Genomic DNA, 18,147 nt, shown 5'->3' on the forward strand with positions numbered 1-18,147 from the left:
ACAAAATATCATCTAAACCCATAATCTTAGTCCATTTCAATTATCCTAACATCTAGTGAGCATAAAAAGTCCATGATCAAATATTACTATTTTGTTTTTACTAGATGAATTCCTAATCTATGTTATCAATCATTCTCTAAGTAAAAGAGACATTAAGAAAAGACAAATTATTCACTACAATAGATGCATCAATACATTGCAATTCACATGAAAACTCATAGAAAAGGACTAGAGGCAAGGATCCATTAAAGTTGACAAAATTCATGTGGGAACAACATATAAACCAACCAATCATCCAAAATATGGGAACACTAGAAATAATCAAAGATAGTGAGGTCATGGAGTGCTTGATGTGAAGACCAAGGCACGTCTCGGAGTTGGTGCGGATCTTCTTTTCGACTCTGTACTAGCCCTGTTCTTAAATTCAATCTCGACCTATGCTTAAGAAATATATCTTTTATCGAGTCCAAGATACAATTTCACAAATGCAAGAATACTAGTTAATTCACATCAAATCCTAGTTTCTTGAAAGAAAGCAATAAAGAAAAAAGGTAGACAGCACAAGGTAAAAAATATACAGCCAGCAGAGCTGGAGTAACATTAAGATTTACAAGATTTTAGACCTCAATTCATTAGCACATTGGCAACTTGGACAGCGATGACAAAGACGCCGACTGCATCTGTCTTATTGAGGTTCTTAGTTCAAATATTATCAATATTTCTCAATTGATTTATCAAAGATTGGATGTTTTATATGAAAATTGTGATTAAACTTTGATTAAAATCACGAGTTCATAAGATAAAAGCTATTTATACATTTCAACCGAAGCAGACCCGGTCCAACAGGTAAAACAAAGAAAAATTAGCCAGTTTACATAGAAATCTACTCCACGGAAACTGTGTTACTTTACTTGTTGAACAAAGCATTCTCCCGTCGTAATCATACCCAAAATATCCATCACAGCCAACCATGATTGTAGTAATCCTAGAAGTTGAAAGAAGAAATTTACAAATTTAGGAACCTGAACTAAGGAGACCATTCACAGAGACAGCTAATGCTTCTCAACACAACTTGAGCTTAACTGTAAGGCACGCATGGTGCATGTTATAGTGAGGTAATCTCTCGAAAGCATGCCATAAAACAGGATATTAGTATGTGAATACATCCAAATACAGAGGCTGCCAACATTTCCTAATTTATCACCCACACAAAAAAAAACAGAAGTTGGCGGATACGGTGATGAAATACGACATCTCCAGAGCAGAAGCCAAACGCGTCTCCAGAGCAGGAGATCTCAATCGCGCGAGGATCTTGTTTCTTCCATGGCAGAGGGAAACACGATGAAGCCCTGAAACCAAGAAAGTGAAGGACCAACTGCAAGTCTGTCAAGTGGAGTAGTTGCTGCTGCATACTGTTTTCCCACAGAAACGAGATGCTGAAAGACGAAGCAGAGTGGATGGAGGGTGGAGATACATACCGGTGCATATGATTGCTGTTAGGGGATGCCAATAACAGGATGTTAGTTTCTTGGTAAGTTTATAAATAGGGCTGCAGAGGTAAGTATATAGGTAAGACTTTGCATATTCTGATATATATAGTTCTATAGCTTTCCCCTCATTTCCTACCATGTGTTGTTTCTTCAATCCTCACACAACAAAACTTGAATTTTATTAAAAAGAAGACTAAGATTCAAAAAATGATGCATACTTAAAATTTATGGGGAATATCCAACACTAGGATACTCATGGTCTTCTTCTCTGGGCTGTTGAAATTGGAATAGTGATCGCAAAGACGAGGATGATAGGCTGCACGCACAGGATGGCAAACCCCGTTTAAAGATCCACTGATTTTCAACTAAGCAGCATCTGATCAAAGTGCTAAACGCCTAATTGTCCGAGCAGACATATCGCTATCACAACCCGAAAACAGAGATATATAGATGATGAATCGGAATCTATTATTCGATTTTCATAGTCATAAATGTAAGACCTGTCTTCATTAGGGATACAAGTGAAAGAAAACACAGGAGGATGAGTTACATCATGTAGATTTAGTATGGCTCATTTATAATTCTCTATGATTCTCATATATTAGCAATGAAGAAAAAGGTGCACAGCACAAAGAAACAAATTTATAGAAACATCTTTGTAACCGTGAAATTTACGCAAACTGTACCTATAACAACCAAAATCATATTATATCAATATTTCTAAATTGAGTCATCTAAGATTGGTTCTATCTTAAAAATTTTACAACTCATAGGGCAATCAATAATATCTAACGTACGTAATTTAGTGAGGTGTTTCAATGCATCCACAGAGGGCAGACGCTTCAATTCAGTGTGAGTGAGATAGTCATAATAGAGATGAAGAATAGTTCTATAGCATTCTCCTCATTTCCAACACTATTTGTTGTTCCTTCAATCATAATCAACCTTCATCCCTATCTCCTCTATGTGCTAAAATAAATCAAGAAAACTATGTTGATGTCTCTTTATCACAATTGCTTGCAAATAAAATGATTAAATTCATCATGCAATATTACTCCTCCAATGTAGTCATGTGTTTGATTCCGACAGGAATTTAAAGTACTACAATTGCATATTAATTTGACAGTAAGTATTCCAATGGATCCACAAATCAAAGTAAAATAAATACTCAATATTATCAAAGTTTTATGAAAGAAAACAGTGAAGAAAAAGGTGCACAACACAAACCAGCAGAGCTGGGTAACATTAGTATTTAGTAGAAGATTTCAGACCTCAATGATACAGATGACAATGACGACCCCATCTGTCTTACTCCTGAGTTCACATAAACTATACCTATAACAACAAAAATCATATATTATCAATATTTCTCAATTGATTTGTCCATGATTCATGATTGGATAGTTTTATACTAAAATATCCAAATTTAGTAGTTTTGGAAATAAATGTAAAATCGCCGGCTATATATAAAAAATAGAGAGAGATCCATTGCTTGGGTATATTCTTTTCCTAAACATGTATGAAAAACTGATAGTACTACTTACTAGCAACAAAATTCAAACATTGATTTTCAGATGGCCATGGTGGTCGCGCCACTCTGAATCAATCTGTAGTTCCGGGCAATCTTTAATATATAGCTCTTCTAATTTGGTGAGGTGCTTCAATGCATCCACAGAGGGAAGACGCTTCAACTTGTTGCAACTAAGTAGATATAACTTTTTTAGAGATGAGAGGTTCCCCAACCATTGGGGCAATTCTTCTACTCCTATATTCTCCAACTTTAACTCAACAAGAACAGTGAGATTTTGAATTGATTGGGGCAACCACTCCCAATGATTGGGGCAACCACTCAAATATAAGTAATCAAGTGAGTTGCAGCATCCTCGCAGCATCCATTCCACAGTCTCTGCAATGCCAACACTATCCTCTCTTGACCATTCCACACTCACATCTATGCTTAAACATTTCAAGCTGCTAAGATCCCAACTCTCAACACTACCACTACCAATACTAGCAGCCATCAATTTAGGAACACCTTTGATTGTCAATTCTTCGAGGCGAAGAGATGATTTAGCGAGGCAGTCAATTAGCATTGGTAGATTCTTTAGCCTCCTTAATCCCTCCAATCGAAGAAGCTCAACTGTAGGGGCCCACGACTCTAGCATTTGACATGGAAATTCCATCAGCTCTCCGCACTCTGCAATACTCAGCCAACAGAGGATCCCCTGTGATTGTCTTGCTCCGCCACTTGGATTCCCAATCGACATCAGATTTTCACAATCCCGAATATCCAACGCCATCAGAGAATTGAGGGTGTCCAAGCCATCTGGTAATTCTCTCAACACAAGACAATTTGATATATTCAAATATTGGAGATCCTGATTTTTATAGAATATCCATTCTGGCAGACAATCCAATCGATCTAACTCTTCTATTTCGAGTGATGTTAAATGATTGAACGAAGCATTTATGAGCCTCACCTTCTTCAATCCATTCAAAGAAAGAGACTTAAGATTAGGCAAGTGCTCCAGCGTTGGGATTTCCACAATTTCCGAACACCCAAAGAGTTTTATTTCAATCAAGTTATCAAGTGGTACCCAAGATCCTTGAGGCCCATCACGTATTGCCATCTTCTCAGTCCATGTTGGAAACCTTTTGCCTTTGAATCCTGAAATCATCAACTTTTTCAGATTTGAATGAGGTTGGAGGCCTTCCAATACACTCTCATCATTTGTTTCATCTTTTCTACCATCACTCCATGTAAACGCCAAATCAAATAAGTTTGGTTTCTGAAATATATCTGCTTTCAGAGCCTCTTCCTTATCACGCACATTTTGCAGATTACTAATCAGTAGTGATCCCTTGAGATTCTTCAAACATCCGAGCTCTTCAATATGGAAGCCCTTCTCTTTGCCTACTGTGAAGTAAGGCAGTGTTTGGAGTCTAGTTAATCTCCCAATCTCTGCCGGCAACTTTGTATTATAACTGATATAAAGATGTCTTAAGTTAAACATATACTTCAACGTAGTTGGCAGATTCTCAAACACCAAGCATGCTCTTAATGTTTGCAAGTGGTGGAGTTCACCAATCCATTTCGGCAAGTTTACAATTGTTGTATCATAAATATTCAGATTTCTCAAATGCACCAACTCGCTAATTGAATAGGGAAACTCTTTATAATCACCAGAAAGAGTCAGATTATGCAGACATTCAAAGTTTGAGAATATAGTACCAGAAGTTCCACCTTCCAAGAATAATGTACGCAAATGTCTGGCAACTTTTTTTGGAATAGAAATGGATTCTTCTTTGAGAAACATGTACCGAACTATGGTACTGTCATCTGCAATATTGGATGAGACTGAAGATGCAAGATCATGCACAAGATCATGCATCACACATGTCCTAACATCTCCATAATCATCTCTCAGTAAAACTTGCAACAAAGAGTTTTGTAGAAGCACATTAAAAAACATGTTACCCATAGACTCCATGTCATCTCTTCGGGTAGGTTGAACAAACCCTTCTGCCATCCATAGTTCAATCAACTCTTCCTTATAGATTTCCAAACCTTTGGGGAAAACCGAACAAAACGTGAAGCACTTCTTGAGCGACGGTGAGGACAGGTGATCAAAGCTCAATTTCAATATATTTGAGATATTTTCACCTCCTTCAGCATCTGAAAGCCAATTTTTATTGATGGAGCGCCACTCTTCTTCGGACTTACCACGAAGCACTCCCCCGACTATATTGGCAGCTAACGGCAAACCTTGACATCTTTTTGCAATCTTTCTTCCAATCATCTCAAATCCTGATGGAACTTCACCATTTTTATGAAAGGTTTTGGCCTTGATTATGGACCAACAATCTTCATCTGTTAAGCCATTCAAATGATGAATATGAAATGGGTTAACAATAGAAGCAACTTTTTCACTCCTGGTGGTGATGATAATGCCATTTCCGTTAGTGGAAGTAACTCCCAATATGGAGTTTATAAAGCCTTCCCATTTTGAAACATCATCATTCCATACATCATCAAGAACAAGGAGATAAGTTTTACCCTTTAGAGCTTCTTGAAGCTTTTCTAGGATATTATCTCTGCTCTCAACTCCATCACTAGCCTTGTTAGTCACCTTGTAGAGTATTTTGTTGAAAAGACTAATTGCATCAAAAGTCTGAGAAACATGAACCCAAATTCGTGATCCGAATCGAGCCTTTACCCTTTCATAATTAAAGATTTTTCTAGTCAACGTAGTTTTCCCCATACCCCCCATTCCCACTAGAGCAACAATGGAGAACACCCGTTTCTCTTCCACTGGTTGGGTCTGAGTGAGCATGTCAACTAGTTTAGGAACATCATCATCTCTTCCAATAAAGATTGGATCAAGACTGAACGAATCTGTCTCGATGGAAGTATGAGCAATAGCAGGTGCATTCACAACCATGCTTTGAAGGCCAAGATCTGTTGCCCTTTTGTTCATACACTCAAAAGTAGCATTGATTTGTTTGATTGTGTGAGCCATATTACGCCGATGTGAAATACCATTAAAGGATGAGAAGCATGAGAGTACCTTATCCTTGGATGATTTCATCTTGTGTGCTTTTTTGTGGAGAAGATGATAGCTGAGTTCATCCAAGACATTGTCGGCATCGAAAGCCACAGCTTCAAGCTCCCTCAGCCAGATCTTGACAGCATCTTGGGTGATGATTTCTTCTCAGCGTCATTCAAGTAGGCTTGAATCATCCCCAGAGTCCTCTGCAGCTGCTGGGCATCTTCATCGAGACCTCGAAGTAGAGAGTACTCATCCTTAAAAACGTTGATCAGGTTTTGGATAAGAACTTCGATGGCTGCTGAAGACACTCCTTCCATGGCTTTACAAAGTGAGATCTATAAAATGATTGTAAGAATGCTTGTAAACTTGTGGATGACATACAAACACTGCTTTCTAGTCTCTTCTGCATTATGACACCAATTTTGGCTTCACAATCATATTTGGGCTCACATATAAACAACTAAGGATTCATGCTTGTTAAAATCTAACGGTTGTATGGATTTATACTCAAATTCTTTAAATTTCATTTTTCTTAAATTATCTGTTTATTAATTTGTGAGCTTGGCGCAATTCTTGATAAGCAATAATCATAAGCATTTTGGGATGATATGAAATCTATATACACAACACATATATAAGATAGGGCAATCCATCAACGGAAATGGAAAATGAAATACTACTTACTTGCTGCAGGATTCAATCGTTTAGTAATGAAATTGCTCTCTCAATCTCTCTGATCAATTTCAAATATTGAGAAGTTGAATTTGAGGTAGCAAAACTGGATTATCTCAGCAGGGCATCAATTATTGAAAAGCTAAAGCTAGTGGCTAATTTAAAATTATATTGTTGACCAGTCTTTATTTAGTTTATAAGTTGAAGAATCTTGTTCGATGACAGCCCACAGTTCTGCCAACTACTAGTAGTGGTCATTTTTTTAGAAAAATAATTGTCCAATTGTATGATAACTTGCATTTTTTAAATAATTTGGGATATTGGCATCTAATATCACAAAACTTTTAAAAAGTTGGGTTTTTTCTACGAACTTTAAAATTGGCAAATAATATCACGAACTTTATCATGTGTTTGTTTTTTCCCACGAATGAAAAAATTCATGTTATTTTAATAGATTGAAGAACAATTTTGGAGGGTGTGCTTCAAGAAAAACTATCTTCAAAAATTGAAAAACTTGAAACTTTCAAAATTGTTGTCGAAAAATTACGAAAAAAAATCGGTATCATAATATTATTTGTGGGAATTTTTTCATTCGCGGGAAAAAACAAACATGGGATAAAGTTCGTGATATTATTTGCCAATTTTAAAGTTCGTGGGAAAAATTCAACTTTTTAAAAGTTTTGTGATATTAGATGCCAATATCCCTTTTTTAATTGAAGAAATATAGGAGAATTTGATGTGCAAGATCCTCTTTTCCAACTAGTACTACATAATAATCCACCATCCACGATACAAATCATGATTGTTAATTAAGACTTATAAATTAATGATTTATGAAAACAATTGAAAATTACATAATTAAAAAGTGATGTTGGAGTTTTTGTAAATTAAAACCGAGTTTTATGTACTTCATGTCCTAATGAAGATACCCATATTATTTTTGTGTGTACCAAACAAGGTGATTTATTTCTTACTATATTTACTTTATTTCATTTTGTTCCCTCTTCTTTTAACAAATAAAACTATATAAAATTCCTTGTCATCCAAAAAATTGTCATTTTACCTGCAAAGAAGAATATATGAGAGTATTAGTTATAGCCCATGGAGCAAACTACAACGTGAAAGCATCTTGGTAAAAAAACAAGAAGAATATATGAGAGTATTTAGTTGCTATTGGACCAGAATTAATATATTAACCAGTGTTTTCATCTATTAAACAAATATAAGTAAATTAACCGTGTTTTCATCTATTAAACCAGTTTATAGTTGTTCATAGGCCACATAGATATATTCTATTAAAAAACAAAAAACGATTGAATCAGAGCTCCATTTACTGAAAAGCTAAAGCTAGTGGCTAATTAAAAATTAATGACTTGTGGTTAAAAAAAAAAGTATGACATGTAAATTAGTTATTATTTTAGCTTCTTAGGTCTGTCCGAGACGGCCAAATTCGTCCCGCTTTAGCAGTCTCATTGACTTTTTTACCCTCTTTTTGTATAAATGATAAAAAATAGTTAAAGAGGAGAAATGTTAAATTAAGAGAGAATATAATATAGAGAATATTCTTATCTACATTATTGTCTCTCTTACTTTACCATTTCTCCACTTTTTAACTATTTTTTATTATTTTTTACAAAAAGATGGCAGAAAAGTCAATGGGACTGCTAAAGCGGGAAGGAGGGAGTATAATATGCACATACCTCAAATTGTTTTATTCACAAATTTCTTAAATTCATGCATCCATGCTGCAGGCTTCACCTTATCCTACAACTTTTTGGGCCTTTTTCACTTTAGCTTGGGCCTCGAATAAGTTTGGGCCTTTTTTAAAAAAAAAAATTTGTGCAAGTTTATTGATCTCATTTTGATTTTACTAATTTGCATAACTAAAGACTACGAGTTTAGTTCATTATAAAAGCGTTTTAATTCACAACACAAATTTGATTAAACATAATGCCAAACACCTAACTGTCCAATTAAACATATCGTTATCATGACCAAAAAACAGAAATATATGTATAGATGATGAATCAGAAACTTACACTGAAAGTGGAGTTTTTGTTCTAAATGATCCTTACTGTGGCCTTTACCCACTCTCCTCAACTGTGCATTGTACTCTCCTCAACTTCGTTATAACTTATGCTTTGTCTTCAACTGTGCAAAATACTACTACTTGAAAGCATCTTTGCTATAAAACCAAGATTTGGTCGGAAAATCCAATACCTGCTCCCCCAAATACGTGCTCTCAACAAAGTCGGTCAGTTTCGAGGCTACCTGTTATTTGAAGACAAAGCATAAGTTATAACGAAGTTGTTATACATAATGATATACAAGCATTACTTCTGTTGAAAATGAAGATTTGAATTGGAATGAAGAAATCTCCATTGAAGGAGGAAGAACAAACTGTGAGGAAGAAAACGTCGACTAAAGGAGAGAAAATGAGAGAAAAGGAGATATTCATTAATGACTACATTTTGACAAAAGTTAACTACAAATTACAATGAAATGCCTTATATATAGGCTAGAACTAACTAATAAAAGGTCTAATAAAATGCTAAACTAACTAATTAATAGCTAACTAATTACATTTTATTTTTCTATTTCAACAACTTCCACCCTCAAAACCTTTGATTGAAATAACGAGTTCCTACGATAAAAGCTATTTTACTCATGTCAACTGAAATCAAAGAAAATTTACACTCACATCCCATAACTTGCCAGTTTACATAGAAATCTACTCCACGGAAATTGTGTTAATTTACTTGTTGAACAAAGCATTCTCCCGTAATCATACCCAAAAAATCCATCACAGCCAACCATGATTGTAGTAATCCTAGAAGTTGAAAGAGGAAAATTACAAATTTAGGAACCTGAACTTCAACATGCAACTTATATGATAACAATACATTATATAAAAAGACCATGATGAGAAACTAAGGAGACCATTTATAGAGATTAGAGACAGCTTATGCTTCTCAACACAACTTGAGCTTAACTGTAAGGCACGCATGGTGCATGTTATAGTGAGGTAATCTCTCGAAAGCATGCCATAAAACAGGATATTAGTATGTGAATACCTCCAAATACAGAGGCTGCCAACATTTTCTAATTTATCACTCACACCAAAAATAAACAGCACATTAGACTCAAAATATCACATCATAATCAGGAAAGAAGCATTACCATACAATGCATCTCCTTTCTCCGCATGATCAATCTCTGAAAGCAGCTTCACTTTTCCGCCTCGTCTGTTCTGGAAATTGTTCAAAATTTACTGCGAAGATTACTTCATAGTTAAGATTACAATTAAGATTATCAAACACCTGGTATTCCACCAATTCCTAATAACTGCGCGAAATTGTTTTTAAACCAAAACAAAGCCTTAGCACCTTACGTAGCCAGTCCTTTGAGACCAACACTGTCTGTCTCTGTCAAATTAGCCGAACATTGCGTAATACACATACGAAACATTGTACTCAACGCTGCAATTCACCAAAAACCACACGTATCAAAAAGAGAGCAAAAATTCCTATAATTACAAACGAAATGAAAAATTAACAGAGGAAAATCTACTCGTACTTGATGAGTTTGTTGATGGCGGCATCACAGTCATCGGAGTACTTATGGAGAGTGAGAGAGGGTTGGGGGACGCAAGGCACAAGCAAGAGTTCCTTATTCCCCTTCTTTTATAGTATTAGAAGACTTTGCATATTGTGAATAAGTATAGTTCTATAGCATTCCCCTCATTTCCTACCCTGTGTTGTTCCTTCCAATTTCAATCATCACACAACAATACTGAATTTTATTAAAAAGAAGACTAGGATTCAAAAAATGATGTGTACGTAGTACAATTTATGGGAAATATCCAACACTAGGATGTTCATGGTCTTCTTCTCTGGGCAGTTGAAATTGGAATAGTAATAGCAACGCACAGGATGGCAAGCCCCGTATAAAGATCCACACATTTTCAATTAAGCAGTATCTGATCAAAGTGATAAACACCTAATTGTCAGAGCAAACATATTGTTTTACAACCAGAAAACAGAGATATATAGATGATGAATCGGAATCTATTATTCGAGTTTCATAGCCTGCCTTGAAAGAAAGCACAAGAGGATGGGTGATTTAGCACAGCCAACGCTACTTTTCCTGTTTTTAGTATGGCTCATTTATGATTCTCATATATTAGCAAAGTTTCATGAAAGAAAACAATGAAGAAAAAGAAGGTGCACAGCACAAAGAAAACAATTTACAGAAAAATCTTTGTAACCGTTGATAAAATAGGTTTTAGGGGAAATCGTTCCTCTCATTTTCTGTTATTCAGTATACAAATTTACACGCCTCTTTATAGGCCTTGGAGAATACAATTAAGGTAAGTCTATTACCCTAAACCTAATATCCTATACAAGGTAAATAACTTGCCAGTTTACATACGAATCTACTCCACGGAAATTGTGAGATATCTTACTAGCTGATCAAAGCATTCTCCAGTAAACATACCCAAAATCCATCACAGCCTACCATGGTCGTAGTAATGTTAGAAGTTGGACGAAGAATATTAAAAATTTAAGAATCTGGACTTCAATATGCAACTTATATTACAACAGCAACTTATATGATAATATCTAAGGATGACAAGAGACCATCAAAGAGACAATTTATAGGGAGCTAATCTCATGAAAGCATGCCATAAAACAGGATATTAGTAATACCTCCAAATACAGAACTGCCAACATGTCCTAATTTATCACCCATACCAAAAATAAACAGATGGTCAGAGACGAAATTTGGTCCCTGTTTAATGATATTAACATTTGGATTGACCTCAACTACAGTACCACAAGTCATTTTACCCATACACCAATAATATCTTTACATTAGACTCATAATATCGCATCATAATCAGGAAAGAAGTGTTACCATATAATGCATCTCCTCTCTCCGAATGATCAAACCCTGAAAGCGGCATCACAATCGATTGCAGCTTTAGTTTTCAGCCTCGTCTTTTCTGGAAATCTGTCAAAATTTACTACGAAGAATGCTTCATGATTGAGCTAACTGTGATTGCGATTAGTTAAGTGCTTTGGAACGAGAAAATATGTCGTAATTATTTCTTCAAATATCTATGTATTGAGTCTTGATCAATCTCCACAATCCAATCATCAAAATACAATTCAAACATTTAAAATCAATCCCTAAAAATAGAGGGTTAATAACCAAATAAGAACTTTTACAATCGAAACTACTATCTGCCCTTGTAAGACAACATATCATTCAAACTAGATTACGCCACACCTTCTTTTATAGTAGTTGCATAACCATATCAAATAGAACACTATCTTTACCTTCCCTCCGCAAAGGTTCACTTAACATCGAAATAGTGGTGGTGCCAAGTGTGCATTCCCCTCTTACAATCATCTCTTTCAAGAGAAGAGTCACATCGTCCATCTTGTTCTTTTTGAGAAGCGCTTGAACAAAAATATTGTAAGTCAAACCGTTGGGAAAACACCCCTTTTTCACCATTTGCACCATCAAATCCTTAGCTTCTCCTATCCGCCCTGCTTCGCAAAGGGCAGAAATAAGAATTGTATATATCACAACATTAGGCAAGCAACCTTTGTTTTCCATGTTATATAACATGGAAAATGCTTCATCAATACGATGTGCAGTGCACAAACCATGTAACAAGATTCCATAAGTTGCTGTATTAGGATAAACTTGTAGAGCTTCCATCTCTATTGAACAACTTCAAGCCCTCTTCACATCGGCCATCATTAAATAAAGCCTCCAGCATTATGTTATAAGAAATCACATCGCGCTCTAACCCATTGGCGTGAATCATTGTAAAAAGACGACAAACATCATCAATTCGTCCCATTTTACAGTACCCGTTCATCAAACTACTATAGCTTGTAACATCAGGCTTGATGCCGGATTTCACCGCTAGTTGGAAAATGTATCTAGCTTTATCCATTTCTCCTAGCAAACAATATCCATTTATCAATTCATTGTATGTAACAATATTCGGTTGAACATCAATTTGCTTCATAGTGACCAACATACGCTCAGCCTCTTCCATCCTTCTCTCTCGGCAAAGAGCATCAACAAAAATATTACAAGTAATCACATTTGGGAAGACTTTATGCGATATCATCTTCCTTAACATGTCTTCAGCCTCTTTTCCTCTACTATGGTTGCATAACCCCTCAATTATTGAATTATATGTCACAACATTGGGTGAAATCCCCTTCTCACCTAAGGTGGAGAAGAGGTGGAGAGCATCATCGACCTTTCTATCTTTGCACAAACCATCAATAACTATGCTATAAGCAAAAACATCGGGTTTGCAACTTCCTTTTTCCAATCGACTAAGCAATTCGAGTGCCTCAAGAGTACCTCCAGCTTTGCATAACCCATTAATCAAAGCACCATAGGTACGTTCATCGGGATTGCACAGTTGCTCCGCAGACAACCTCCAACACAGCTTTGCTGCCTCTGGGATCCTTCCGACCAACACAAGCCCTTTGATGAGAGTGGTAAAAGTGACCACATTAGGCTTGAAGCCACGCTTGAAGAAACTGCCTAAAATCGCAAACCCAAAATCAGGTCTTTTCAGTCGGCAGAAGCAATCGATCGCAATACTCAAGGTGTAGTGATCTACAGGAGCACCCCTTTGAAGCATTACGTCGAACAGGTGAAGTGCAAGTGAGTATTGCTTCATCTTGACCACGGCACTCAGTAACTTGGTGAAATCAATAACAGAAGGCATCGGATGCGTTCTCAACATATTCTGGAATTGATCGACGGCATCATTGGGCTCACGGATACAGCTGAAATCAAATCTGGGATAAGCGGAAAAGCATCGAATTTGGTGACTAGCATTGAGAAAAGAGTGATAATTTAGGAGTTTAAACCGACAATTTGACAGAAAACTTGAGAAGATCAAGGCTGACTTCGAAGACATGATTTTGATTATCGATCTGGAATTCGTGGGTTAATTTGGGTGGTTGAAATCAACTGGATTTCAATTCTCTGTTTGGGGATTTTATGATAAATATAGTGGAGTAATTGATATTTTTATTTAAAAAAACACATTAACTATGATTCAGTATAAAATAGAGTATGTTTTATTGAATGTTGTGTTTTAAGCATACTAGTGTTACCCACGTGCGATGCACGACAAAATATTTTTTTTATCACATATTTTTAAATTGTTAATTGATTAATTAAAGTATAAAAATATAACTATATAGAATTTAAAAATAGAAAAATATACATATAATAAAAATTCAATAAATATATGCTCCTCGATGCATTTTACACTTAATAACATAAACTTAAACATATTTGAAATGGAATCAAGGTAGACACAATTATTTGGACAACGATGAAGAGACTATATCAAGTGTTAGACACATTTAAAAAATATGTTTAAAACAATCCTTCATATTTCTCAACTAAAAATAATGTATATCACACTTTTAACGAAATAATAAATCGATAACTCATAATATTCAAAATATCAAAACTATGAACATAAAAAAATTCAAATGATAAACTATACAAAAAATATTACATTAATTGGTTGAATTAACACTATTATATTATTGAATAATGATAGCCCTTCAGAATGTTGGAACATTTATCTTTATTTATTGTACTTTTAAACGTGGCTTGTTAGAATATGAAAAATCTATATTATTTTTTATGCTACTTTACAATTCTCAATGCTGCAAATTTTCTTTTTATAAAATATATTTAATATAAGTATATATTTTACTTAGTTGATCACCTATATATAAGATAATTAGAATCTCTATAGAAAATCAGTTGTATCCCGGAACAATTAAGTGTCAAATCCTAATTTCAACAATAGTATTATTAGTAAATCAAAATTTGGTTGTAAACTATTTTATTTTGTTTGAACAACTAATTGTTTGATCAACTCTATTTTGAAAGGTTTAATTATCTCATTGCAAATATACATATTATGCACCACTTATTAATTCATCATAAGTCATAAAATATTATTTTTGAGACACCATATAATATAATTACAGCACAAGTTAGAATATAAATATATAAAATAATAAATTGTATAAAGATGAAGATAAACATTATGCTTGTTTGAGTTAAGGATGTTACAATTCTTCCATCTCTAAGAATTGTAAAAAATATTAGCATAGAATTCTCGATCCATATACACGCAGTACTCTAACTATTGCAATAAAAAAAATGAAATGGAAATTACAACGAAAATTATAAAATAAACCGAACTATAAGTCTAGTTGAGAAAAACCCTCTTTCCGCACGACAAAGTACATTACGGTTAGTACTTTCGAATTGACGTATTATCCCCAAAGATGAAACGTCTTCCTCCTAACGTGTATAACTTCTCAAACCCGCTGGCACCGATGAACTTGATAGAGTTCCAAAAATTGAGCAATACTCTAAAATATACAATAAAATGTTGAGAGCTTGAGAGAGAATGGTGAATGTGTAATTCATCTACAACTCTATGCTTTTTATAGGCACAAAATTAGAATATGAGAAATCATGAAATTAAAACATCATAAATTATAAAATTAAGAGAATAGAGGTTACAAAATTTGTTAAATGCTCATTATCCTATTTAAAGATTAGTCAAAGCATTAAAATATTTAAATAAATGTTCATGAGAGTTACATATTTTATAATAATTCAAATTCATCCCATAACTTTTAAATATATCAAATTACGGCCAAAACTCGCCTTTTATATATGTATAGATTAAACTATTTTGTAAAATGTGGAAGTAAAATAATGAATCATAGTAGAAATATTAATATGCCACAAAACGTATTATTTAATTGTAGAATCTAATTAGGACATTTAACTATTAAATATTACTAGTACTAAATTTTATTCCAACCATAATTCAGTAATTGATTTAGTTTTTCTTCACTATAATGATGAAAATTTGGTTTCATATTAAAGTATCACAGGACACAACTAAACAAACAAATCCCTTAAATTAAATTTAAATAGAAATTGTAAGCTCATTGCAAATTTGGCCCAATATCCCAATAAAGCCTGAAACTCATATGGGCCTGGTCCAACAATTGAAACTCATAATTCTTGCCCAGCATCCTTTAGTCAGTATGTATTTTATTGCAAAAAAAAACTAATAACATCAAAATCAGAACATCAGTGTGTACATTCAGCTATAAAATATTAAATTTAATAAATTATATTTGAATCATAACCTTTTATTAACTTCAATTTCATTCGTATGATTAGATTGATGTATGCCTAAATTAGTTTGATGACTAAAGTCCCTTTTTTTAGCTTAATATATGGCGATTTTACGATTTTAGTTCAGAATATTATCTTTTGAATTATTCGGTCCTAACACATTTGAAAACGGGCGGCAATCAGTTCATTTTGGATGGTGCTGTGTAAAACTAACGGTCAACGGCTGTTTAGCCGATTTGACCCCAAAGTCCTCTGCCGCTGTTGAGCATCTTCATCGGAACCTCGAAGCAGAGAGTACTCATCCTTGAAAAGGTTGATCATGTTTTGGACAAGAACTTCAATGGCTGCTGAAGACACTCCTTCCATGGTTTCGCAGAGAGAGAAAATGGTTGCAAGCTTATCTTTGAAGATGAAGAATGTGTGGAAACTTGTGGAAGGTATGCTAGTAATAATCATCTCTCTCCTGCACTATGATTGTGACTCATCAAATTATCAGTTATTCACACTACTTTTGATTTCTTTCTCTCTCAACCAGAAAGCAAAGCGATATAAAGTTAAAAAAAGTAAAAGGGGAACAAGTCACGTGTGTTTTTTTCAATACATTCTTCGTTCACAGTAATCTTTGGAGGAAGAATGGTTGTGATTCTTGTAATCACACTGTTAATTGAATGTATTGGAGTTAATCTTTGGGCTCGTTCTATTGTTTGGGCCTCAATTAAACTTATCTCAAATGAAAATAAAATTAGAAATATGAATATGGATCAAAATTAAGTGGTCCGGACATATTACTACGGGCTCTGCAAAATATTTATAATTACATTAAATTCAAAATCCTATACATACGACTCTTAACCCATTCAATTAGAGGTTTAATTGCCTTCTGCAACCCAGAAATGTTTTGCACCAATTTGTCAAACCCGGGCTCAGTAATCCACCTCTTCTTTCTGTATGAAGTTCCAGGTGATAACTTCCCCATCGAAAAACTTGCTGCTCCTTTTTCCTTCTCAAAGATATATGGTGGCAATGCATGACCTGAATTTCTTTCTACTCCAGCATTTTGATTTCCTTCTTCTATATCAAGCCGACGATAAGTAGACAAGTCCTGAAGGGAATAGGAGAGTCTTAGATTACTCCTTTTCTCAGGTTTGGGGAGACCATGAGGAGAAGCAGGTATTGGCAACCCGGGTGATTTGTTAGATGCTGATAAACGAATCAGTCCGGGTGAAAATAATTCTGAAATTTTGCTGAAGACCATCTTTGCAGGAGCAGAAGTAGCAATGCAGGCAGCTGCTAGGAACTAATGCAAAATGATAAAAGAAGTCCTGCAAAATCCACATGGTAAAATTTGTCGTGTCAATCGATGAAGATGAATCATTTATGGACTAAAAAACTACAGAACATATATACCAGTTTTTCCATGACTTAGAAAAGAATCTTAGAATGTAATCTGAATAAGAAATCAAATCAAATCATGCCTCATGTTCTCAATTCCTAGAATGAAATCCTAAATTTTCTTCAAGTGACCTATTAAATTCCAATGAGAACCATGTCTCCACTATTAAACTAGTTATAACTTGAATACACACATGTTGCAGTTCACTACATGAAATTGATACAAGAAAAGTTTCAAAAAAGCTCATCATCGACCCCATTCCATCCTGGTTGCAGAACGCTGTACAATGCAATGATTCGAATAAATCAGTCCTACAAAATTGAAAGATGGAATCTTGATATTAATCAGCAGCAGCTCGACTAATTTCTGATAAGCTGTTAGACCATTGGTAAATCCACTCTTTCCACAATGCTGAACTCTTTCGCAACTCATTCACTCAGAACTAGATTAGCATATCCTTAACCCGAGCAGTTCAATTCCCCATCAAATCACTCAGAGTTAAGATTCAAGCCAATTCTGATTCACTATAAGCTCTCACACTAGCTAATCCAACCCTCTTGATCCCAACACCAGCAACAATAATCATCAATTAGACCCAAACATTTTCACACTAGCTAACCAACTCTATGAATTTATGAGTAAATAATTTTTTAGCTTGGCGCCTAATGTTTTTAATAAACTCCAAGTTATATTAAACAACAATGAGATGTCTATCCAGGATTTTGAATTTAATGTAAAGATTGTAATATGTTTTATACTCAAGACTGATTGTGCAACAACTTAGGAGTAAATATAACATAATCAGTATGAC

At 34.6% G+C, this 18,147-nt stretch overlaps 1 protein-coding gene and 1 pseudogene across 6 annotated transcripts; both read right to left on the reverse strand.

The window, feature by feature from the left end:
* Window positions 1–1,247: 1,247 nt before the first annotated feature.
* LOC125222427 (putative disease resistance protein RGA1) lies at window positions 1,248–6,860 on the reverse strand. Of its 6 annotated transcripts, XR_007176560.1 has the most exons (5): window positions 3,035–6,394; window positions 2,762–2,825; window positions 1,709–1,806; window positions 1,479–1,493; window positions 1,248–1,349 (listed from the first exon to the last, which is right to left on the reverse strand). XR_007176560.1 is itself a non-coding variant. In XM_048125027.1 (3 exons), the coding sequence occupies exon 2, from the start codon at window positions 6,077–6,079 to the stop codon at window positions 3,047–3,049; it is 3,033 nt and encodes a 1,010-aa protein (XP_047980984.1). In that variant the 5' UTR covers window positions 6,080–6,375; window positions 6,725–6,860; the 3' UTR covers window positions 2,583–2,825; window positions 3,035–3,046. The 6 variants fall into 6 exon arrangements, 1 of the variants encoding a protein (XP_047980984.1); XR_007176561.1 differs by adding an exon at window positions 6,725–6,860 and having other exon boundaries at window positions 1,248–1,493; window positions 1,709–2,825; window positions 6,059–6,375; XR_007176557.1 differs by having other exon boundaries at window positions 1,248–1,493.
* A 1,818-nt stretch (window positions 6,861–8,678) lies between these two features.
* On the reverse strand, window positions 8,679–13,716 carry LOC125222438 (annotated as a pseudogene).
* Window positions 13,717–18,147: the final 4,431 nt, after the last annotated feature.

This window comes from Salvia hispanica, chromosome 1 (genome assembly GCF_023119035.1).
Source record: "Salvia hispanica cultivar TCC Black 2014 chromosome 1, UniMelb_Shisp_WGS_1.0, whole genome shotgun sequence".
NCBI lineage: Eukaryota > Viridiplantae > Streptophyta > Magnoliopsida > Lamiales > Lamiaceae > Salvia > Salvia hispanica.

Excerpts from the sequence above, each read along its gene's own strand:
- LOC125222427 (XM_048125027.1), bottom strand. The coding sequence starts at position 6,079 with ATGAAATCATCCAAGGATAAGGTACTCTCATGCTTCTCATCCTTTAAT.